The following is a 25942-nucleotide window of genomic DNA, read 5'->3' as shown; positions in this document are numbered from 1 at the left end:
TACCATTAAAGTGAAATAACTGAACATAAACATACAAGCTTGATAAAAATTATCATTCTAGAAGAAAATTTCAGATGGCACTTAGAGGCTTTTGCATCTAAAGTTTTCAAATGTAAAATTATATTTTTCTTTACTAAATTCTAAATGTCTTTTAAATAAAGTTAAATTAAAGTAAAAAAAAAGTTTAAAGTAAAATGGTATTTTTCTAATGGACTTTACTGTTGCTGAAATGTAGCTTTGAGTTCACGGCTGACTGGTCCGTGCTCGTAAACAGTCTGAAGTGACCTGCAGCTTCGAAGCTTCCAGCGGGTCGCAGAGACGGTCACGTACAAATGACACCTCTCTCACAACAGCACTCTGGTCTTGAGTCAGACATGCCAAAACCATTGATATAGCTGCCAGCCCAATTCACTGTGATGGCCACTACTGAAATACAGAATGCACAGTGACATTTTACATTTATTTTGTGCTTGTTTGGAAAAGAGGACAAGAGATGTAATCCAAAACATTACATTTTTGTATATAATTAGTCATTTTTACTGGAAACATTTTTATAGCTGAACATCAGTCTTGATAAATTGACATATGGTCCCTTCAAAAGTATATTTTCTCAGATGATACCAACCTATCCAGCTGTTGTCCTCTTTTATACAGCGTATATGAGTCTGGCTCTTGAGTTACATCCCCTCAGTACCTGTCAATCACTGTCTGTCTGCATCCATTTACTAACATGAGACACTCGTGGCAGGCATTAATTTGACCAATTATGAGGCCGTTACACCTTAAGAAAACATGACAGCTTGACAGTGGCATAAAAAGCATGCTGAAGGAAAAAATTCAGTAACTGGTTAATTTCAGTAATGCTTCTGTCAGCAATATTTGTCCATCACAATCTCAAGTGCTTCCTGAAGAGCATCAATTTAACAGAACAATATGCTTAAATAAGCATTCCGGGTTCAATACAACTTAAACTTTATTGACAGCATTTTTTGGCATATTTTTTTTTGTGACTCTGTCAGTTTTTATAAAGGTGCATTTACAGTAATGCACTTGCCCTGTTGTAAAAGGCATATACAGTATTTTTCCCATAGAGATAATTATGTGGCCTTTTGAATTGTGAGTCTCACCGTGTCATTGTTTCACATAATTACCACCAGTAACATATTCACATATCTCGTGCGTCATTGTTTGGAAGAGGAGGCGCACTTAATAGGGTATCAGCTATACAAACACAAAACTGAATGCAGAGTGATGCTGATATATTTCATGTTTAGTTAAGCATAACAGATATGTTGACACAGAGGATGAGGAAGGACATAGCTGAAACTGCAGTTGGACTAGAAATAATAGTTCATGTCTATTGTTAGGTGCTTTTGAGCAGCATTAATTCAATGGACTTAAAGGGCACTGCAGAGTTTCCAGGGACTGAAGTCCCTTTTGTGTTCAGATTCTAGGCTCATCTTTTCTATACAATGAAAGCAGATAGTGACCAGGGGCTGTCAAGCTACCAAAGGAACAAAAACCATGATGAAAGCACCATAAAATATCTGGCACCAAGACATTTAGCAGCAGATTCTTCAAGTCCTGTAGGTTGCGAGGTGAAGCCGCCGTGGATTGAACTTGTTGGTCCAGCACATCCCCACAGATGCTCAATTTGATTGAGATCTGGGGAATTTGAAGGCCAGGGCAACACTTTGAACTCTTCATCATGTTCCTCAAACCATTCCTGAACAATGTGTGCAGTGTGGTAGAGTGCATTATCCTGCTCAAAGAGGTTACAGGGTTTCCCAGCAGAACATTGTCCAGAGCATCACACTCCCGCCTTGTCATCGTCCCACAGTTCATCCTGGTGCCAGACGGCATATACGGCCGTTCATGTGATGTAAAAGAAAACAGGACTCATCGAACCAGGCAACCTTCTTCCACTGTTTCAAGGTCCAGTTCCGACGCTCGCTACGCAGCCCCAGGCACAGCAGAGTGCGATCATTCGGTGACGCAGTCCTCCCATAACCATCATTCAAATTTTGTGTGACTTGTGTCACAGTAGACCTTCTGTTGGCTCGGACCAGACAGGATAGCCTTCGTTGCCCTTGTGCATCGATGAGCAACCAACTAGCCTTACCGTTTCGATACTCTGACCCAGTCGCCTTGCCATAACAATTTAGCCCTTGTCAAATTTGCTCCGATCTTTATTCCTGCCCATTTCTCCTCCATCCAACATGTTGATTACAAGAACTGATTGTTTGCTTATCTAATCTGACCTTAATATACGGCCTTGTTAGGAGATGATCAATGATATTTGTTTCACTTGTGACTGGTTATAATGTTTTGGCTACTCAGAGTAGTCTTCAAAATCCATAAAGCAACTTAAAGTAAGTGTTGTTTTTTTTCATTCAATGCTTGGAATAACACACGTGTTATTGTTAACTAAACTAAAAAAAAATTATTTAAATAAAGCGGAAATAATAATAATAATATATAATAAAAAATATGAACTTAAAAACATAAAATTTGTCCTTTTGTGTTGCATGGAATGTGTTTCAAACAACATGAGTGAGAGTTAATGGGCCCTATCTTGCACCCAGTGCAATTGACTTTGTACACCGACGCATGTATCATTCCTATTTTGCACCCGCGCACAGCGGACTTTTCCCTCCACAGATGCACGTCGGTAAATTAGTGAATGAACTTGCGCTCCCGGGGGCGGTTCAGTGCAGAGAGGAGACGTGTTCCGGCGCAAACGTTCCCTGATGCTATTTTTCAGGTTTAGAAAACAATTCCGCCACTGACCAGGAAAAACCTAGTCTAAAGTCAGTGGCGCGTTGTGCATGTCATTCATAATCATATGCTTGAACATGCTTCACTGAAAAGATGATGATGAATATGGCAGTCAAACCAGTCAAAGTTACGGAGATGATCAAGGAGGAAACTCGAAATACTCTTGTTTAGTTCTCCTCTCTTTCAAAATTCATCTTAGACCGAATGTTTTCTGTATCATGCAACAGTTTGAGATTAAAAGAATCTCAGTGTTTGAAGAGAAAAAATAACAAAATAAGGTCATGTAGCAGCACGATGTTAACTTTCTATATTATATACGTTTTTTTTTTTTTACTGTTTTATTGGAATATTTAAAGTTTATTACCTTGACTTTAGGAGGCCTGCAACAATACACAGTATTTAAATGCATTACAGATGCACTCCTGACACACAAAAAAACAACATTATGCTGCCTTCTAAGATGTCATGCTTTGGCAAATTGTAAGGCAGCATCACATTATGCTTAAAGATAAGGCAATCTCAAGATGCACTATCGCAAGGTCAGTAAAAATATTCATCCAAGATGGCAAATGGACTCGAATATAAAAGCAACAATAAATATACTTTTTTTTAAATACTGAAAAGTATTGATTAAAAAAGATAAAAATCAATTCAATCAAATATTCAAGTCATATTCAGTGCAGTAATAGTTACTGAATTGTTATTCTCTGTTTACAGATACTCTGAGTTTGTGACAAACTGAAGTGGTTCTGAAAACACTTGTGAGTTTACCATTTAACAGCAGCCAGAACAGATGGATGTGATCTGTGTGGCCCAGCATCCTCCTACACACTCTGGCCTGCCCTCAACTTTAGTATTTTGTTAACTGTTAAAAGTTGGTTAAAAGTAATTGCGAAAATGTCTTGTAAAAGTTAGTTCTAAGCTTTAGCATCGTTTATTTTATAATGCCACTTAATACAAATACATTCATATATTTTTTTTAAGTGTGACTAAAGTATACAAAGAGTTTTTGTGGCCACTGCTCTTACAAAATCCATGATGTTGCAGTGATTTGTTTTATTTATAATAAATGGCAAGTTCTCTTTCCTAATATCTGTTTGAAAGAGTTCAGCTCCTCAGGAAGAAAACATGTGAAAACATACTGCACCCTGTCCCCTCCACCATCAGGCAGTCTTGGTTAAAAATTCACTTTGCATAAGCAAATATGCCACTTTTGCCTGTATTGGGAGGCAAAACTGGAACAGTGTTCCACTGTATTATTCATTTCCCCTTTCATCCATCTTCAGGGCAATATAAAAGCCTACGCCTGCTAGAATCGCTCATGAAATAGAATTGCTTTGGGTGCAAAGCTGTCTATGTCGTGCATGTTGTCGGAAGGCTCCAATGTGCTTATAATGTGAAATCACACTTTGTACCTTTTTTGCATTTGCACACCACAGTAAATGGAGTGACGTATTACTGACTAATTGACTCTAAAGGATCCTGGATATCATCCAGATTGCCAGCATATTGCAGATGTGAAGTAGTTAGCAGCACACTTGCTCGCTCTCTCTCACACAAATATGCTGTGAATATCAGCGAGAGCAGTGATGTTGCACATAAAGAGACTAATTAAGTGTTCTGGTGGAAAGGTTCCTGTCATATTGAGAATATTGCATCAAAGGTCATATTTTAATGTGACATGCTTGATGTTGTCTTCTCTGGACCTAGTTGGTTGGGAATTGTACTGCTTTGCACATACAGTTTTCTGTTCCTCACCATAACCGTTCACTTTCTGTATTTATATTGTTATTTTACATTGTTATTTTCACTTGTTTATAATGCGGTGTGATTGAAAAGGGAATTCATTCAAGATAAGAATTTAGAACAGTGAATGGATTTGTTTCTTGTTGTCTTCCCAAGGGAGATGTTTTAACAGGGAAAATGTGAAGGAACACTTTCCATCCAATTCTGTGAGATTCAGTGGCTCGTATTCAAAATCTTATCACAAAAATGAAAATTTTCTCTCTTCTGAAACATGAATGTATTGGCACATGGAAGGGAAAACACTGGCACAGAAGCAAAAACAGAGAGAGGAATAGTAGAAAATAGAAAATGTTTAAGTCAGCATCCAGAATTAACATCTGCCAAGAGGCAAATGCAAGTGCAAACAGGGTATGGCAAATAAATAAAACATTACATTATTTAATTGAATTGCAATTATGATAATTGGACTCTCGTTGAAATAAGTGATATGCATGATTCAAAATTAACATGAAAATTGTGAAATCCAGTTAATTATATCTAAGATGCTCTGAAGAAAGTGTAGCTTTAGGTTCACTGTATCATTGGGCTGGTAAATGCGCACAAGTAAACATTTTTAACTGTTTGCAACAACGCTCATGTAACATTTTTGAATTAGGGCTTTCTGTGCTCTTAGGATACATATAAATGTTTCTTTCCAGGAATATGTGATGGTTGTGTTGCATTAGATTGTGCAAAAGCCTTTAAAATCTGCTCTATTCCATTTCAGACTCTGATAGCTTGAATCACTAGAGGATTTACTCATGGTTGACATCCAGGGTTATTTATGTACATGAAATAAAACAGGAACATATTCCCACATCTATCTCAGATGCTATGCAATATCTAGTGTTTTTAATGTTTTTATGCTCTCTTATGCATTTTGTAGTGTCATCATCCTTGCATCTCCCCTCTGGCAATTTTATTTTTATTTGCAAATATGGTTTGATGTTGTGATCTTACATACTTTTGCATTTCCCCTCCTTTAATGTTTGCTGTTTTTCTTAAAGCTGTCTCAAAGCATACAGTGCACTCTTGGATGAAAAGTTTTTATATAGAACCTTAAATGGGTCAGGCGCTTCATTTGTAGAACATTTTAGGGGTGCCCGTCATGATCTTTTTATGGATTTAGTTTTAATTCATTAATTTAGTTTTAATCAAATAACCTGTTAAACATAAAAGTTTTATGCAACCATTTAAGACATTTCTCCTTATATAACTTCTTGTCATAAAGAGATCTTTAAAATTATGTCAATAAACCTAGGGTTTTATATAGAAACCAACTGAATTTTATTTCTAAGTGTTTTTAGTGTGTCTTTCCCATAAAATATTCATGCCTGAACATTTTTGTCACTTATAAAATTATTTTAGTTGTGACCTGGGTGGCCTCAGAACAAAAAATATATATATATTTTTTTTTTTTTACCTTTATTTATATAGAGCAATGCAGATTGTTTCAAAGCAGCTTTACAGTGATAACAGGAAAATAATAATTAAATGATGCGAACAGAGTTCAATTCTGCTGTAAACCAGCTCTAAAAAGAAAATCGTGTCATTGTTCAGCTGAAAGGAATGTGTAAGGACTAACTCTGGAATCATCATTTGAAAAAAAGTTTTCAGAGAGTTTTTATTCAATACAAAACACAAATCTATCCTTTACATTATCCTATAAAAAGGCAACAACCAAAAAAATAAATAAATAAATTCCTGTTGGGATTCAGTTTATCCAGTGAATTCCCATTAGAATCCTTCAAGATTATGAAAGTCAGATAGGAATACTGATAAGAAAGTCTGATAGTAATCCTGCACAAATTCCTTTGTTTTTTGTTTGACCTTCCTCTTTATTTTTCTTGTGGGACTCTCAGCTGTCACATAATTGATGTGATCGCTGTTGTTGACTAACAATGAGGCGAGGGGAGCACTGTCACTGCGGCTCTGACCGTGAGCCCGTCTTTCATACTGATCAGACACTTTTCTGTATGGCATTGGGGGCGAGTGCTACATTCGTATCGTGGATCTCTATAGGAGAATAAAACAATAGGAAGGAGAGAGAGAACAGAGAATTTGAAAGAAAAGGACAGTCAGACAATGGCTTCTCTGTTTAAAAGGCTATTGTGTTCCAAGAGCTGCACATTAATACCATTATATCAGAGTTAATGAAATGACTCATCTTTGTTTCTCCTCGGAAGTTTTTTTCTTTTTCTTTTACACTCTATTCAGACCTTTGCTATAGCTTCTGAAATGTTTAATCCGGTTCTGGCTTTTTTGGAGAGTTTTATATTAAATAAATTAATTACAGCACGTCTGCTGGTTATCTGGACGTGATGTTCAATTTTAAAGAACTGTCCCAGGTTCAGTCAAGTAAAGCTTGATTTATGCCTTTTACAAACTGCAGAGTGAGTCTAAACTTATACATGTGGTATCAGCAATAGACTACAGTGTCCATTTCATTAAACATTATGATTAATCTGTCCTTTTTTATTATTGAGACACATCAATATAGCAACTTGCGAGCTTAAACACATTTTCTCCTCATGCTGATTTTAATGTGTTTATTTAATGAGTTTAAATCTTCCTCTGATTTCAGCCTATTGATTTATTAAGGTCAGATGACAGATTCAGTCGACAACTCATCATGTGCTAGGGATGTGGTTAAAACAAATCCTGATTAACCACTTGCCTTATTATTCCAATGGGAAAATCTGGGAAAATTAGATATTAAAATAGATAGGTTCTTTTTTTAGAATGGAAACATTTCCCCCCTACTTTAAATAGGCTAAAGAAGCACCGAGAAGCAAAAAAATAAAATAAAAATAAATAAAATAAAAACACTTAAATAATACTTTATAGAAAACTCCTTACTAATAAAAATAGACATAGATGAGACAATTATTGACATGGAAGAGTATGAGAGCTGTACAATTACATAACGCCGATCATTTGATCTTGAGAGAATTTTGGTGTCTATGGAAACCAGTTGAGTTACAGTATAAAGAGATCTCATTTGTGATGTTTCTTTACCATTGAGCTCCACTATTTATGTATCTAAAAAATTCTTCACACACAGTGGGAACAGTGATCTGTGGAGTAAAGAATAATTGAGATGTTTTTCCTTCTTCATCCTCCATTCTTGTTCTCTTGCAGTGAACCTGCCTGTGCTAACGATGGCATGTAGCAGTCTCTATGGAAATGCCATTGAGGAGTTCTGCCTGGTCAAGTTCAAGCTGGACATGGAGGTTCTCGACCAGCAACAGTGGTGCAGCTGGGAGGACACTGTTGAGTAAGTGAGAAACATGACACTTGTAGGATTTAATATATTATTGGTAATTTCTTGATTCTGATTAGCTGACATATGACATGTGAAGGCCAAGTGTGGTAACCCATACTCGGAATTTGTCCTCTGAATTTAACCCATCCAAGTTATTGCACACACATTAGGAGTAGTGAGTAGTGAACACACACGCACTGCACACCGTGGACACACCCAGAGCAGTGGGCAGCCATTTTTGCTGTGGTGACCGGGGAGTGATTGGGGGTTAGGTGCCTTGCACATGGGCACTTCAGTCATTTCAAACCCGCAACTTTCGGGTTCCCAGTCTGACTCATCATCACTGTCCTCGTCAGAGCTCATTTCCCAGTACATTCAGCGACATTTTCAATATCTTCGAAATCAATATTTTGATCGCTGACAGTTTCTTCACCAGATCTACCATCAAGTGACAGTGACACTAATGTTTTATTGCGTTCAGTACTTGCTCTGCAGTAAATTACTGAGCCTATTCAAGTTTTGCCAATGATACTTTCTATTCTTTTGTTTTCTGCGTGTGGTAATATGAGTGAAACATCACTTCATCATTGTGTATCAGACACTATTTTCCACCTTGTGGAATAAACTTATCCAGTCATCAAAGATTATATTACTGTTGTGCAGAAAAATATACTTACACTGTTACACACCTCGGGTCGTTAGCCTGTTATATTGTTATTTTATAAACAATATAACAAGAAAAAAAGAATACAATTATAAAAAAAAAATGCCTGTTTTCCCATAAATCTTTTGTAAAAATTGTATAGGGTCTAGAAATGTATTCTTTTATTCCGAAAGGATGCATTAAAAGTAACAGTACATGCTTGCTACAACACTGTTACAATTTCTATTTTAATTAAATTTCTATTCATCAAAGAATTCTTAATATTTTTGTGAAAACTATGACACATTTTAAGCAGCCCAAAAGTGTTCAACACTGATAACAATAAATGTTTCTTGAGCACCCAATTAGCATATTAGAATGATTTCTGAAGGATCATGTGACTAAAGATTTGAGTATAATGGTGCTGAAAATACATTGAAAAATTATTACAAATTACAATCTATAAAAAAAAAATGTATTTTATCATTAGAAATGAGGCCTTGGTGAGCATAAGGAACTTCTTTCAAAAACAAGTCAAGTCAAGTCACCTTTAGGCCTATTTATATAGCGCTTTTTACAATACAGATTGTATAAAAGCAGCTTCACAGTGATAACATGAAAATAATACAACAAAGTTTGTTTCTAGAAGAAAATTGTGTCATCGTCCACCAAGTAAGGCAGATCAATACTATTTGTTGAATATTAAATGAAAAACATACTGATACAGTTTGGTTCAGCACTCATTCAACAACTTTTGTTCAGCGCAATCATACCTTGCCGCTGACACACCTGCATGTTTATTTGAACAGTTCATGACAAGGTTAGTGAAGAGTTTTCTCAGTAAGAGAGACGACAGGGGTTCCCATACCGTAATATACTTCATACATCCGAGGGATTTAGTGTGCCATGTGGCACAGCTCCAGGCGTACACTGTTCCTGGGAAATGCCTCCATATGCGCAGCTGTCTCTGTGACATAATGGAGGAGGTCATTTGTGGTGCCCCAGAAAACACATGATATTGAAGAACTTAACAAGAAGAACTGTCTTAGCTTTACCTTTGACAACTGACCCTAAAAAACTTCCACTCTGACGTTAGACTGAAACCGTTGCGCTCCAGTGCAACAGTCAAGAAAAGTGACACTGGATGTCAAGGCTGTCGGATCTGGGCCAGCAAGGTCTGCCAGTCCCTGTCATCAACATTTCATACACTGTTTGTCCCCTGCGACCTACCTCGTACATTCTGTACTGTAGCTCGTGCGAACGTGCAAAATGCTGACAGTGTTTTACGGTTCTCAAATTCATTGTAATTAAAGGGAAAGTCCACCCAAAAATTCAAACTTTGCCATGTACTTGCACTGATGTCGTTCCTGATGTCATGTCTGTATGACTTTCTTTATTCTGTGGAACACAAAAGAAGATATTTTGAAATGTCTCTCTGTTTTTTTTTGTCGTCCATACAATGGAAGTCAATGGTACCAAAACTGATTGGTTACAAGCATTCTTCCAAATATCTTCTTTTTTTCTGCTAAGGAAAAAAGTCAAACAGCTTTGGAACAACATAAGGGTGATTAAATGATGACATTTACATTACTTTTTTTAATTATGATGTTTTACGGTTAAGCACTTATAATATGTGAATGGGGCAGATTACTGAAGAATGATTTTATAAAAGCACATTAATTATTAGCTTAAAATTATTGTATTATTTGAGGTGTGACGTTTAAAACATTTTCCCAGGCATTTTAAGGTTTTAGAGTTTATGCCGTTTCAGTGTCATGGTGATGTAGTTGAAAGTTTTGATATAGCTTTACACAGAAAATCACATATGTTAACACATATTTGTCTATTGAATATTTTAACTTTATGGATTTACTACATTCACTTCCACTGTGAGTGCCTCACTTTAACCCAGATTTTTGCTCCACTATGAAGTGGAGAGATTGTCAGAGCAAAATGTTCTTGGTGTTCATTAACAAAACTGCTGGTACATTTGTTGTCATTCAGATCAAAATCTCAGAATGTTGCCCTAAAGTTGCAAACAAAAAGAACTGTGTTGAGGAGGACGACTGATTCCTGCGGGTGTTGTTATACTGAGGCATTATGACACAAAATGATTATTCATATCAACTTCATTAAAAGCAGTTTGAGTGATTCCCTTTAGACAGTGAGTCATATATTCTGCTAACTGTGTATAATGGTTTGTCATGACCTTGATCTTTGGTATTTCATTTTTGTGCTTTTTTACATTAGAAGTGCTTTTAGCCCACCAAACAAAATCGAAGCCTTAAATCATGGCTAACAATATTTTTCTGTCTGATTCAATGATTTATCTGTGGTTAAACCTTAATAACAAGCACAGACTTAAGTTAGCTGGCTTTATTTAAAATACAGAGTACATCAAAAATGATTGATGCCACACTTCTTTAAATCAATAGAAAATTCATGACATAAATCTGTCATGGCAGGACAGAAAGTGAACAATATTAATCCATGATTCAGTGCAGCACTTTTTTTTTTACCATGAAGTTCGACTCCAGCCTCAGTTTGTCAGCCTTCCTAGAGAAGAGTGTTATTGCTCAATGGTTGCTCTTTCATAGCTCAGGGGATTTCATGGTGTTCTCAGATCTGGGAGCAGGTTCAAGTGCCCCACTCACCTGTGAAACAGCGCTCATTAAAGTATGTATGGCCCCTCGGCTCCCTCCATGGTGTCATCCAACTCCGTTGCTCAATTATGTACAAAGCACCATCTAGAGACAGCCACAGGTCTGGGATGAGGGCTGAGCAATGCTGTAGAACGGCGTGTGGCCTCCAATGAGCCTCAGAAGTGGTGAGGTAAGACTTATCGAGCACTGAGGGCAGTCAACTGCAGGTAATTAAGATATACAAGCGATCAGAGGCAGCAAGAACTGTTGGACTTCAGCAAATTGTCTCACCTGGGCAATGAAGCATTAAACCGCCTCGGCGAGAACCAACAATCTACTGACATAGCCTTTTGCCCTGCCAAGGGTCATTCCTGTGTGTGTGCCGTATGCTCATTAAACTCCTCTTAAAGCACTGTTTAGAGGCAAAATAGACTTGTTAAATATATACAAATTAACAATGAAGAGCTGGAGTTAGGCAGGTGTTTGTCTAAAACAATTTTCGCTTTTCTGAAGAAATTAGATTAAGGAACAGATGTAACCCTTAAATGCATGAATTTTTCGCCAATCATTACTACATATTCGGGTCTTTAGCGACCCGGATCTATATCTTACACTGATGAATCTCTATCTGTCGCAATAATATAAACTCTACTGATATTAAAGTAACAATTACAGAAGAATAAAATAAAGCATATTTTGTTACCTTTTGGATCTTGGAAGGGTTCAGTTTGAGCAGATGTTTTATACCATCCTCACTGTCCTTGTCAGAGCTAATTTCCCAGTACATTCAGCATCTCGAACATATTCTCAAAACTATACTTTTCAACATCTTCAAAATCAATATTTTGATCGCTGACAGTTTCTTCACCAGATCAACCATCAAGTGACAGTGACAATAATATTTGATTCCGTTCAGTACTTGCTCTGCAGTAAATCACTGAGGGTGCTTCTCAGTACCCCTCCTCGTCTCCTCGCTCCTCCGTCCTCCAGCTTATGACCCGGAAACCGATCGAGCTCAGCCAGCTTGAAGGACATCTCAATTATCTAAGTGCACCGCGAGGAGTCGAGGATCAAGGAGTGAGGAGGCTTCCTGAGGAGTCATAGGCAAAGGATACATAGGTGTATCCTATGCGTAAGAGTTTTATCGACTAAAACGTGACGCACGTATAAATTCTCCTCCCCCTTCACATCGGTCACAATAATTTTAATTTATACTTTACCTTTGCAGTTTATATAAACCACACATCTCACATATTTCAACAGGGTATCTTGCTTTATTATTATTTATTATGAATTTCTTAAATAAACAAACTTCAACAACATAAGGGCAGATCCTTTGAGCGCTGCTGATGACGCGGTGAAGTGACGCTCGAGTGATCAAGTATTCCAATGTATAAAAAAAGTTACATTCGATTACTCCGTCCTCATTTTCTTTCCTTGCAGCCTTCCCTCGCATCCTACAGGGGGTGGAGCTGAGACGCGAGGAAAGGAAATGAGGATGCACAAATAAGAAATGAGAAGCACCCTAGGCCTATTCAAGTTTTGCTGATGATACTTTCTATTCTTTTGTTTTCTGCCTGCACTCACTATGAGTGAAACATCACCTCATCATTGTGTATCAGACACTATTTGCCAGCTTGTGGAATAAACTTTTTCAGCCATCAAAAAAGATTCAATTATTGTTGTGCAGAAAAATATACTTACACTGTTACACACCTCGGGTCGTCAGCGACCCTATACAATTTCAGTTGAACAAAATCAGGCATTCTTTTATAATTTTATATTGTTTATAATGAATTGATTGAGGAATAGTAAGAATGTTGATGTCTAACTTTAAAACATGAATAAGGAGGAGAGAAGTGAATGATGTCCTGGGTCACTAAAGACCCGAGGTATGTGTTAAAGAGTTAAAACCTCACTGTGAAGTGTTTTGCTACTGATTTAACAAGCACAAAACAGATCCCAACAGGTTTAATAAAATGCAAACATTACATCAAAGAAGAGACAAAAACTCACCTTCTAGAGATTGAGTTGTGGTTTCAGGTTATTTATTGCAAGACATAATTTTAATGCAGTAATGTCCAAAATCAAAATGTTGTTCCAAACCTGATTTTTTTTTTTTTCTGTGGAGCTCAAAAAAAAATTTGCAGACGTTTTTTTCCCTCCATACAACAAAATAGTACAGTGACTAAGAGCTGTCAAGCTCCAAAAACACAGAGAGAGAGAAAGCGTGTCTTGAGGCATCACGTTTGAATATGTGCTTGTACAAAGCAGTTACAACAATTCCAAAACTTAAAGTTGATAAATGGGCAACACTAACCTTTATCTATTTTTGTGCCATTACTAACAGATAACAAGTAGCCTAACTGAATTAAAACCTTGGTAATTGGTCATAATAAATAAACCTTGTCAGTGTCAGTATCAATAGTTAGCAAAAAAAGGATTGCCTGTATATGCTTCAGGGCTTTATTCTGCTAATGGTTACATGACAGCTAAAAGCAATTATTCAAGCTAAAATTTTACCAACACATCTCTGGTCTAAATCTTTAAAATTTGACTGGTGTATGTAATCATATTTAATTTAGACTTCATAGCCATTTTATTGAGGTTTTGATGTGTGCTATCTGAATTTGTCAAGGAGACGAAATGTCAGACCTAATTAATGTGTTCAAAAAAGGCATAATTAGTCTGCTAATAAATGTTCTTTGTTGATATTTGAACTGCTTGAGTTTAATTGAACAAATGAATGATCTAATTAAAAAGTAAGAGACACACGTCCCAAGACTTCTAGTGGCTGAAGCTGTTATTAATCCAGACACATAATGGAGATGTTTTCAGGCCATGAGAAAATATTAGAGGCTATTCCCCATTTAGCCTCTCGAGAAATCTATTCCATGATGGATGTGATCCTCTTCAAGCACATAATAAGTCAGAGATCCTGTAACTCGAGCTCAGGTGTCTTGACTCATTGTACCCATCATTTCTGTGTACACCATCTGGTGTTTGGGCAGTTCTGACTCTTTGGGCCCTCTGTGACCTGTTGTCCTGTCCATCCTGATGAGACTGCATGAGGACAGGCGGCTCATGAGATCGCTTGTGAAACTAAAGGAGAGAAGAGAAAGTAAAGCGACTGTTTTGGTGACGGCAAGGGAATACTGAAATCTAGATTAACAGATTGCTGGTTAACAGACAGTCCTGGAGTTTAAATGTATCTGAATGCAGTGATACGAAGTGACTAAACTTCCTGCAGTGTCTGTACTTGTAAGTTATATGAATTACATTGGGAAATATCCATATGGCTTATACTGCCATAGAGATGTAGTACATTCAACAAACGTGTTACCCAACTGAATGCAATATAAAAGATGGAATTATGGGGGAAGACGCCCCCCTTGAAATCCTTCTGCTGCCCATGCAGTCGCAGAGTTTAGGTTCTGATCCCAATGTCCGTCTGTTCTCCCGTGGGCATGCACCCCCCTTTTAAATTACAGTCCAGGTGTTTGTGGGATAGTTTTTATTAGCTCTGGGGAATGTGACCACACTTGAAAGCATTTAACCCCTCTGTCAGCCTTGATGACACTTAATAACTTTGAGAGAGACTGAAAGAGTCAACAAGAGGGTGACACTTTATAATGTTTCAACAATTCTCATCACCTTCAGCATTCAGCAGACAGAGATCAACTGCTTCTGTAACTGTTGCAGAGGCACATGCTCGAAATGTTTTATGAGGATGTTTCTGGATCATCGAGTATGTGATCTTCTGGGTCACTGTTGTTGTGGGTTCTGCTACAAACAGTCTTCAGCTGAATGTGCTGTTTCTATAGAGCTCCAAAAACCAAAATGATGGATGAATATTATTAATCAGGAAAATGATTAACATTTATAAGTATGAGAAACACAGCTGACATAAAAAGACATTTCACTGCTAAAATATAATAAAATAAAACATAAAATAACAATTATATTGTTTTCCAGTACAATCAAGTAAATATCCTTAAAACAATATACATTTACTTGAAGCAACATGGCATGAGATACCGAAAAGTAAAAAAAAAAAAAAAAAATAAAAAATAAAAACATTTCCAGTGGGGTAATTAAACTACTTGTTTCCCCCTCAAGTTTATTTTTCTTCCCACTTTGACATTTTATATTAAATTGTAACTACATTTAGTTATTATATATATATATATATATATATATATATATATATATATATATATATATATATATATATATATATATATATATATTATTATTATTTTTTATACTGATTTTTATTTATTTTTTGCCAAACAAAAAACAAAATGCTTATTAAGAAAAATTATTTTAGCAATGTAATATTTCAGCATGAGCTGAAATTAGGATGGTTTCATGAATCTGTCACAATGTATACTGCAGGGTTTGCAAAGAGGCTTTATTGACAAATAGTGCAGTGCCAAATAGGGATGAGCAGGAGTAAAAGCATTGATCGAACATGAAAATGGCAACGTGAAACCATTACTGCGATCTTTATTCTGTGACTGGTTATGGTGGTGTAGGAAAGCCACAGCATGAACAGTGACACTGTGCTGTAGTCATGGTCTCTGTGTGTTGATGTTTGTCCCTGACTCTCTCTGTCCTGTCACACAAGTTATATTTAGTGGCGTTAAACCATTTTGAAATTCAATCTGCTGTCTTACAAGACTGAAAGCTGCAGGAAGACTTTCCCATCACATGGTCAATGGAGAAAAGCATCAGCAGTCACCTATAGACTGAAATATTTGCTGAGTTTTATATTAAACTCAGTATATTATTATCAGTTAATCATAGTGCAATTTGTGCATTTGTGCAGCTTCTTTCAGTGCTGCCTAAGACTTCCCTCTTAAATACAAAGATTAATTAAACTGATAATAAATAATGTACAGTAAATCATAATTGAACTGAATATGAAAATTTAATTGAAAGACCATATTTCTTGCCAGTAGATGAACTTTTTTTTAACATACCTTCATCATTTATTTATACTTTTCAAATTCCCTGTCTAAATTTTGTTGTACCTTTGTCCCATTATAAACTACAAAAATACATCAAAACATTTATGTAAACAATGTTAACAAAGAGTGAAATAAACATTTCAATATTTGTGGGCGTGAAAATGCTTTATATTCATGTTTACACAATTTGTGACTCTCCCTAATGTGACTGTTTCTCCCACAACCAATTATTTTGCCCCTAATAAAGTTTTTATCAAAGTCTATTAAGCTGTAATTTTGTCTAATTATAAAAAAAGAGAAGCACTATAAAAGTAGACGTTGTGGTCGTCTGAAGATAGTATTGTGTGATGAACCGGCCCTATATTTCCCCCATTATTATGCCTCAATATCTTTTGTATTCCACAGAAGAAAGTCATACGGGTTTGGAATGACATGAAAGTAAATGATGACCTTAATACAAAGATATCATCTGATGTCTCACATCTGCAGTCAAAGGATCTTAACCAGAACTGTTTTATCTTATCTGTATTCACTTGTTAATTGCATGATAATAGGTTTTGACAGGGCAAAAATGAAGCTGGTTCTTTATTATTAAACATCCAAATTTAACTTGTTCACTAAATGACTTCCTCTCCAACTGATGCTACAGGCTAAATATTGCCACAGCTGTTTCTGTTCATGCTGGTGATGATACGTTTGACATCTCTTCTTCATCACTCTGTACAGTTGGATGAAGTAGTTAAATATAAACAGAAATACTCATTTGTCTCTTCAGCAGAGCAGAAACTAGAAGATTATTTTTCAGATAGCTGAGCGCGTCTCATCCTGGTTTGATGTGTATATGAATTAGGAAAATTCTCTAACCAAAATGGCTTTCAAATTAAATGAATGTACAATGGCATAGTGTTGAAAACCCATATAGATTAAAGAAAATGTGATGACTGCTGTTGAATGGCACAACCTTATGTGCATAGCTTTACACTGCAATCCACCTGGAGAGGATATTATATTATTAGATTTCTAATTCTCTCACGTTCATGATGGCCACCTCTTTAAGAGCCTATGAAATGTCACAATGGGACGATGCCATTTATACAGTTTTTACATGGATCCATCTTTTGCCCTTTTCAAATGTGCTGCTGTGTAGATTCTATTTAGGCCTGTTGTCCTCTGACCTAGCCTGGTTAAAACCAGACCATTCTCAGTAGTAACTGAGTTATGGTCTGGCAAAGCTTCATTAATAACTCATTTCCAAAGGGGCGTCACCAATGGACGTCGCTCAAATGCCTCTGGGCGCAATTGGATAGACCTAAAACCAATCAGAGCGATCGTCATCATGTAAAGCCATGCTGCTTCCCAATTCGAGACATTACACTACGAGAAATGTAGCAGCACGTTCATCTGCCAGTGGGTCTTCATGGAGACTGTCCTCATGTGTTTGCAATTTGAATATAATAATGCATTTAAAAGTTGGTGCGGTTCACCAACGGACGTCACTCAAATGCCTCTGGGCGCAATTGGATAGACCTAAAACCAATCAGAGCGATCGTCATTGTGTAAAGCCCGCGCCAACGTTTCTGATTGGTGCCGCGATTTCGACGGATTAGAAATGGGCTTGAATGAGCTCTTTGCCAGACTACTTGCAGAGCAAATCTAAATTTGCCGGAAGTTGTCTGGGTTTTCCCAGGCTACCTCTGACCCTGTGGCCTCTTAAAATGGCCACAATGTGCTGATATATACTAATATTTCTGAATGTGTTGTGGGTCAGCTGTCACAATACCAAAATTTCAGTAGACGGTACAAGTGAAATTTTATAATTCTCTATACCAATTTCGATAACACAGGAAAGAGGAATGTGCTATTGAACAAGCTCCTTTATCAAGTAATTATTCAAGACAAGTAGACAGTCAGTAATAAAATAAACATCAAAGGAACATTATGTCAATAGAACAAAAAAAATATATAACAAAAAAATAATAATTCATACAGCAGTATGAACTATTCAAGTAAACATTCAAAAACTGGAAAAAGAGAGAACATTATCCAAAAATAATGCTAATTAAAATAGCTTCAGTTACTGGCATAGTCTTCACTGCATGATTCTGTTCATGTTCAACAGTAGAGGCCTTAATAAAGCTACTTAAGTTATCCAGCCAAAGCAGTGAGTTATGTGCCAAAGTTTAAAACGTTTAGGGGTTTGTTCTCTAATCATAAGAATGAGCAGTACTAATATGTTCACTTCAAATATGAGCAGTAATAATAAAGACGCTTGTCTTAGCAAACACAATTAAAAATGAAATGAGAAAAAATAAATACAGTGCTACTTTACAATTTAACTGTCCATAGTGGGCATACATTCGGATGGTTCTTTGTTTATTTTAGTCTTTAATGTGAATGCTAATAATACACGGGCAGACAGAGACGATCAGAGGTGTGAGCTCAGGGTCAGTCCATTAACAGACGGGAGTTTAACAGAAGCTGGAGCTTCTCCTGAACATTAATTCCAGTAAAACTGACTCACTCTCACCATTAGTGAATGTCTACCACAAATGATTTCTTGTTTTGTTTTGTTTTAACATTTATCAGTGGTACCCAGGCACATCGACACAAACACTGACATAGCACATATATATATATCTTTTTTTTTTTTATCAATATCGTATGTAATTATAAAATCGATTAAAATAAATAATAAAGGGGAAACTATAAAAATGGACTTGCATTTAATAATGCAGTGCAACAGTACGTAAAATGTAGCTCAGTGTTTTAAATTCAGTTTCCAAGTCAATCCTTTAAACCCCTCTCCTGAATTTGCAGTAGTTCCAGTCATTCTCTACTGACTTCTTTAATTCGTTTCTCGTTTCCTTTACCCAAACACCCCCTAGCCTCCATAGCCTGGCTGTGCACACAGGGGTGACCTAGACACCCATATGTGTCACACATGCCTCTTTGGGAAGATGAGACGTGCTTTTTGCACTTCCCGAGTGTTTGAGCTGCCATCCTGCAAGCCATCTTTATCCCTCTGGGTGAAATGTGAGGGGAGGCGGTGTGCAGTCTGCTCCAGCCCCTAAAACAGGCCCGGAAGAAACCTCTTGATTAAAAGTCTGCACAGGTTATGCCAGGCATCCCACGCTAGGCTGACTGGGCTTAAAAATAGATGGCTCAGGGGAGGGGGGAGGAGGAGGAGGGGGAGGGGGGAGGGGTCTAACACTCACACAGGGACCTATTAAGAGCTCATCTAAAGAAGAGACTCTCCTTGAGCTTCTTCACCATCATCATCATTATTGGAGTGATCACATTCCATCAGGGCTCCTTAATGATCACTGAGAGAATAATTATTTCAGCTTAATAAAGACATTTATCACGCACACTCTCACACACAAATATGCAGTAGTGGATTTTATGGATGATTAGGCACAGCACCAAAGAGATTCGTGTGAACCTATGGCTATTTTCATGTTTCTTACAGACCATGTACAGTCAAGTACAGTCTTGAAATCTTGCAGGTTTTGATGTGAATTCATTGATAGTACTTTTATATTTCAGCACATATTAAATTGATATTAATTTTAAAGTGAATTGTGTAATTTCTGCATCACCGGTGGCACCAAGTGGAATTGCAAAAATAGTTTTAGACAAATGACTACTAATTAAAAAAATATCTTCAGTAACCTAATTTAAATATCACTATGACTTTTGGATGACCTCACTGCCGCGTGAAAATAAAGGCAAGTGCAAAACATTATCAACCAGATGACTTGAATGTAAAGTCATCAATAAAGTGGTGCCATTTTATCTCAGAGAAAGTTTTCAGTTGTGGTCATTAGTGATGGGTGCTTTCCAAACACTGCTTTGTGAAGCTTCAAAACCTTTGCAAATAGGGCACGTTTAAAAAAGCGACCTAAATGCCCTAATTGAACTAAGGCCTAATCCTGTCTGTGAAAACAGGCCTTACTGTTTAATGGTAGATTGCAGGTTACACTTTCAAGAAAACATTTGCACTTGGCAAAGGTGTAAAAGGTGTCTTTATCCAAAATTAGGCTGAGTTTTTTGTTGCATTTACACCGTTTTGACCAGCGCTTCAAAACAGTCAATCATATTTTGAAGCAATTTGTTTAATTGTTTCGGAGTTGCAAAAGCTCAGTTTCTCCTATCAGTGGCCACTGCAATGAGCTAAAAAATGAATGTAGAACCACTCCAAAAGAGCAATGTTTTGAAAGTGCCACAGTGTTTACACTCTCTGGGAAATAAACCTACGAGTGGCTTCCCTATAGTTGGCTCTGCACTTCTCCTGCCTCCTACGGGGAAAGAGAAAGTATTTTAATATCAAACATTGACACACTTCACATTTAAACCATTTTCTCTTCATCCTGAAACCTTTAAAAGTGCACAACACCATCTTATGCAAACAGTCGACATTAACCTCCTGTTTTCTCTCCTAAAGGTCTTATGGAGAACTAACCAACTGCACGTTCCTAGTGGCTTTGAAGATGAACTGTTTCTGGCCCAACCGAATGGTGGATGAGTTCTTTATCCGGGTGCACAGACACTACTTCCATGACTGTTCATTGTCTGGACGGCTGCTTCACGATCCACCCAATCGGATCTTGGGGCCTTTTATCGTGGTGCCCATTCTGGTGACGCTACTCATGACTGCTCTAGTGGTGTGGAGGAGTAAACGCAGCGAGGGAATTGTATAAGTCTACAAAAGTTAACCAAGAATCTCCACACTGAACAACAGAGAAAGTGATATTTCACAGACTGCGAACATTAAGAAAGACTTGTTTCTCATCAAGTAGTTGTATATCGAAATGCTTATAGTGAACACAGTCACTGTGTTATCTACAAACAGATAACATACAAGTCGTTTATACGGACAAAAACTTTCAGCACAATTTCTTTCAAGTAGTTTTTAACTAAATGTTTTGTCATGCCAGCATTTTGTCAGTGAAACAGATCTCCAATCTGGATGCAAGTCATTATGATGATGGATAAGTATAACCTTGGATGGATAAACACCAAAGGAAGGACACTGTTATTCCCATGTGTTTGACAAACCTATGTGAGTACTGGACTCAATCACTTTGTGACACCTCAATGTATTTCACACTCATAGATGTGCTTTGTGCTAAATTATGACATTTGTAGCATGACATTCATGATTAATATTTTGTTGTAATATTTAAAAAATAAAAAAGGGCTACAACCATGATCATGCCAATAACCTTTACTATATTATGGTCTATTATGTTTTTTTTTTTATTGAAATTATATGAATATCGCCATCAGATATTTCGGTAAGACACCTAAAAATGCTTTGGCCAAAGCATCGCATGCATCTCTCAAAGTCAAATAAATCCCACAATGAATTGCAACTTCAAAATCATGCAACATTTTGGGAAGCTGTTGGAAGAAATTTATTGAAATTGACATTGAAAATGTCATCTAAATTAAATTTGTACAAATTGATGGCACTTATGGAGCTTTAAAGATAATTTAATTCCGCCGTATACAAAGACTGCAAAAATGACTTTACTATTGTTCAACACCATCTGGGTTTTTATTTTTAATGCCTAATGTCATAAGGGACAATGTGCTACCTCCATTATATTTAATGTTTTAATTTGCTCTAAAGTGTTAGTTCAATTAGGCTTTATCGCAATCTTTGTGAACCCCCAGTAGGGTAACTGCCTAAGGGTCTATATACTGTAGGCATCAGCCAGTCCTGCAGCACATCATGTTCTGGATCAGATCTTCTGTACTGACAGTGGCTATCAGAAACTATTAGAAGCAGTGAACTGAGAGAATTACTGCATTATTTGGTGTCTCAACACACAGGCTTCATGAGGTCATGTCAAGGGGAGATATTTTCTTTCTTTAGTGGAGGACAACCCGGCTAAGAAGCTTGCAGCATTTGTCAAGGAATAATTCATGTATTAACACTAAAATGTTATTATTCACATGGTTCTGCTAAATGTTTTTTGTTGTTGTTGTTGTTATGTCTGTGTGTCTCTGGAGCTCTGTGTCCACAGTAAGTGGATTAAAAGCCTGTGGTTTTCACCTGCCTGTGGCAAATTAGACAGTGGCACAGACACCTGACATATCTAATGTCAGCTGAATTTCAAAGCCTCTGATTTCTCCTGCAGTTATAATAAAGTAATTTGCCCTCACTTTTTTTTTTTTTTTTTTATTCCGGACATTTCCCCTCATTTGGAGGGATGCTTTGGAGCACATCATATGCAAACAAACAGACACGAGAGAAGGCATGCGGTCATGAGTCACCAGAAGTTAGCCGTTAAATAACAGCAGGTCAGTTACAGCACTACTATTTCCTGAATTACTTCGATGTTGATGCCACATGATGTTAATGTCTCTGCATTTTGTTGCTAGAAGGATATTCATGGAGCTTCATTTTTTAACCTCAGAGATGAATAATGAATTCTTGTAAATAACTGCCAGTATCACCACTGATGTGCCACTATTTTAACACAAATTTTAAAGCACTGCTAGTAAACATAAATCAGTAACCTACATAAATGGACACAACAACACACTGTTAGTCATTGTCAATCATTTTGTGATAAAGATCTCAACACTACAAGGTAATCTAAATCATGAAAGTAGATTTTAGTTTTTAAAATCTTTAAACTCAGCTCTCATTTCAGCTTAGACACAACTTAGACATGACAGCACATTCAATAATCATCATTTCTTTCCTCTCCACCATACTGTCTAAAAAGCACAGCTTTCATGAATCTTTACAGAGCTTAGCTGTGAAGGAACGCAAAGGAAGAAATATCAAGAATCAAGTGATCTAAGATTCTTATTTAAGTGACATCAGATATTAAATTATTCAATCATAAATTTCATATATAAATCCTAAAATAACCGATAGCACAACATGATCCTATACTTAAGCATTCCACATGCTTTTCATGTTCTGGGGCCATGAATGCAAATCGTTTAGGCCAGGGCACCACAGGCAAAGTTTTTGTGAATAACTGTAAATCTTTAAATCCGTCAGACAGCAGATGCCTGAATGTTCACACGCTGGTGACAATCACCCAGTCAGTTATTGGCAAGACTGTACAAAAGGCTGTTGTGACATTATGAATGGCATTTACACAACTAACACGTTTTCCAGAGTAAACAATGAGCTGATTTGTTGGTGTTATATCAGGGAAGTTCATCTTTCTTGAGCAACATTCATCTCTTTTATATAATCTGTATGTGGAATCAATAAAAGATTTCAAATGTGCTGTCCCTTACTTTATTGATTGTTTATGAAGTTCAGAGTATTGAATAAATCTAATCCTATATAGCATTACCAAACTGATTTTCAAACAATTTTACAGAACACTCCCCTCATCTGCTGCATTGTTCAGCCAATCAAATAACCCTTAAGGTTATAATAACCCATAGGCTGAGCCATTGTTTTGATGACTCTAGATAACCTCAGGTTTATTGTGTGCCCTTCCCTTCGGCAATAACTCAAAACAGGTTACATTTGCGGCTCTGTAATTGGAATGTGTATCCTAAACCCATGGGCGAGAAAGGAGGTACAAGTCTGGTTCCAGCAGGCGTAGTGATTCCAGCTTCAATATAAATGTTGTTTCTTTAAAGTTTGTTGGATCTCAAAACTATGCTGGCAGTCCCCAACTCTGCTTCCTAATGCCTTTAGTTGGATGTTAGGCCCAGAGCATTTACTATGAAACAATTAGTGTTCAAAGGAGGCTGCAGAACACAGCTGCTGGGAATAATGGGAAAAGGCTCTGGGTTTATTTAGTGGGTTTCCAAAATGATTAATAGGGGTGGCTGGGGGCATTTATACAGTAATTTACCACTAGAGAAGAAACTATAACAATGGTCCAAGTTGAATGAAAGAGAAATCATTAGGCAATAAGATACAAGAGGCTGTGGAGTTTTGTCAATATAGCAACCTAGGCTTATTGGAAAAACGTGCTTCTATCTTCATGCTACGAGTACCATGAAACAACGAGTCACAAAAAAAGAGAGCAAAGACTTGAAAGCTTTTGACCAATCAGAAACCAAGACCCAAAACTAACTGCTCTATATGCTTTTTAAATTCTTGCAAAAACTGTACAGATCGTAAAAAAAAGAAAGAAAAAAAGACAAAGGCAGTAGTCAAATTATTTTGCCCATTTTCACATAAAAAGCCATAAAATATATTATGCCATCACATTTCCATTCTCTTCAAATGATTCTGATCACATTCAAACTGCAGTCACAGATCTTCTGAGAGCTCATTAGCTGCTTTCATCAGCACAATCTTTAATGAGCTATTTCCATTTATTATAAAAATGTTTTTTGTCTAAAACCCTGTCTGACTGTAGGGTATTCACGAATTTCGAAGTGGTAGCAATGTCCTATCCCAGCATACCAATGTCATCCTGTAAAGCTCTTTCAATAATGAGATCAGGAAGTTGAAATGATGAGCAGTGAACTTCTCCATTTGCAAGGTGGAAGTAAATTATTTTTAGAGACAGATTTAGTGCCCTAGTTTGTCTTCATTGGAACACTAATAAGAGGGTCTATGTCTTTCATTGGTATGTGATATCAAAGCATGTTATTAATGACTGGACTCTCAACTGGTCCACATGAAAGAGTTTCCCAAGATCCTTTTGTGTGTGAAAGCACTGCTTTATTCACTGTTTTATTCAGTTTGCCTAAATAACTAAAGGAAACCAAGGGAAAGGTATAGCTTTGCCCATTGAAGTGAATATGTGTAAGAAGAGAGACATATTTGAGTAGGATGCTGTGCTTTGATACCAAGTGACCACATTACGTAACACACACTACATCCTCTGTAGGAAAAGCAAGGTTTCAGCTCAGTAGGGTGTTAAAGAAAGAAGCTGGTTCTACTCTAATTAGAAAAGCAGACCCCCTTCTAATTATGACTAGTGGACTGGCCATGATGATTAGAGAGAAAGACAGATGTAATGAAACGTTTTCCAAATGGTCAATGTCAGTCATTCACTTTGATATATTTATAGCACAACCTGCCTATCCTGAATCTGAAATCAAATTTCCTAGTTGAAGTTGTAAACCCCAAACGTAAAACATCACTGGATCGATACAGCATTGAACACCCTGCTTGAAAATCCAGATAAACCCAGATTAAGGTTGTGTTTTGGGCATGATAGTTGGCAGATACATTACGGACTAGTAAAGAAAAGCCCAGGACCAGTGGCGGCCCATCACACCCACAGTGCATAATCCCTACATTTACTACTGTATCACATATGCAATAAATACTGCCTGCTAGATAAACTATTTCTTTCAAATGGATTTACTTCTCAAATTGCTGTTTCATCAGAAAAAACTGCAGATATACAAAGATCATATATATCTATGTGTGTGTGTGTGTGTGTGTGTGTGTGTGTGTGTGTGTGAACCTGGTTCACAAAACCAGTCACATGTCGCATGTGTTTATTTGTGGCAATAGCCAATATACATTGTATGGGTCAAAATGATCGATTTTTCTTTTATGCCAAAAATCATTAGTATATTAAGTAAAGATCATGTTCCATGAAGATATTTTGTAAATTTCCTACCGTAAATATGTAAAACATTTATTTTTGTGAGTGAATGCAGCAGAATCGCGAACATAAATGGACAACTTTAAAGGCGATTTTCTCAATGTTTAGATTGTTTTTACACCCACAGATTCCAGATTGTTAAATAGACAACAAACAACAAAATTGTCAAATTTGTGTGTGTGTGTTTGTGTATATATATATATATATATATACACACACAGATGACCCAAAGCATTGTGACCACCTGCCTAATATTCTGTTGGTCATCCGTGTGCCACCAAACAGCTCTGATCCCC

At 36.8% G+C, this 25942-nt stretch overlaps 1 protein-coding gene across 1 annotated transcript in view; it reads left to right on the top strand.

The window, feature by feature from the left end:
- The window catches only part of ramp1 (receptor activity modifying protein 1), a 28959-nt gene extending 7638 nt beyond the window's left edge, over positions 1 to 21321 (top strand). The window contains exons 2-3 of the mRNA XM_082176441.1: positions 7705 to 7840; positions 20531 to 21321. Of these exons, the coding sequence (XP_082032567.1) occupies positions 7705 to 7840; positions 20531 to 20786 (392 nt within the window). The 3' untranslated portion in view covers positions 20787 to 21321. The remainder of the gene's footprint in view (positions 1 to 7704; positions 7841 to 20530) is intronic.
- Positions 21322 to 25942: the final 4621 nt, after the last annotated feature.

The sequence above is a fragment of the Leuciscus leuciscus genome (assembly GCF_965113295.1).
Source record: "Leuciscus leuciscus genome assembly, chromosome: 7".
NCBI classification, from domain to species: domain Eukaryota; kingdom Metazoa; phylum Chordata; class Actinopteri; order Cypriniformes; family Leuciscidae; genus Leuciscus; species Leuciscus leuciscus.
This window is presented reverse-complemented; position numbering and strand designations above follow the sequence as displayed.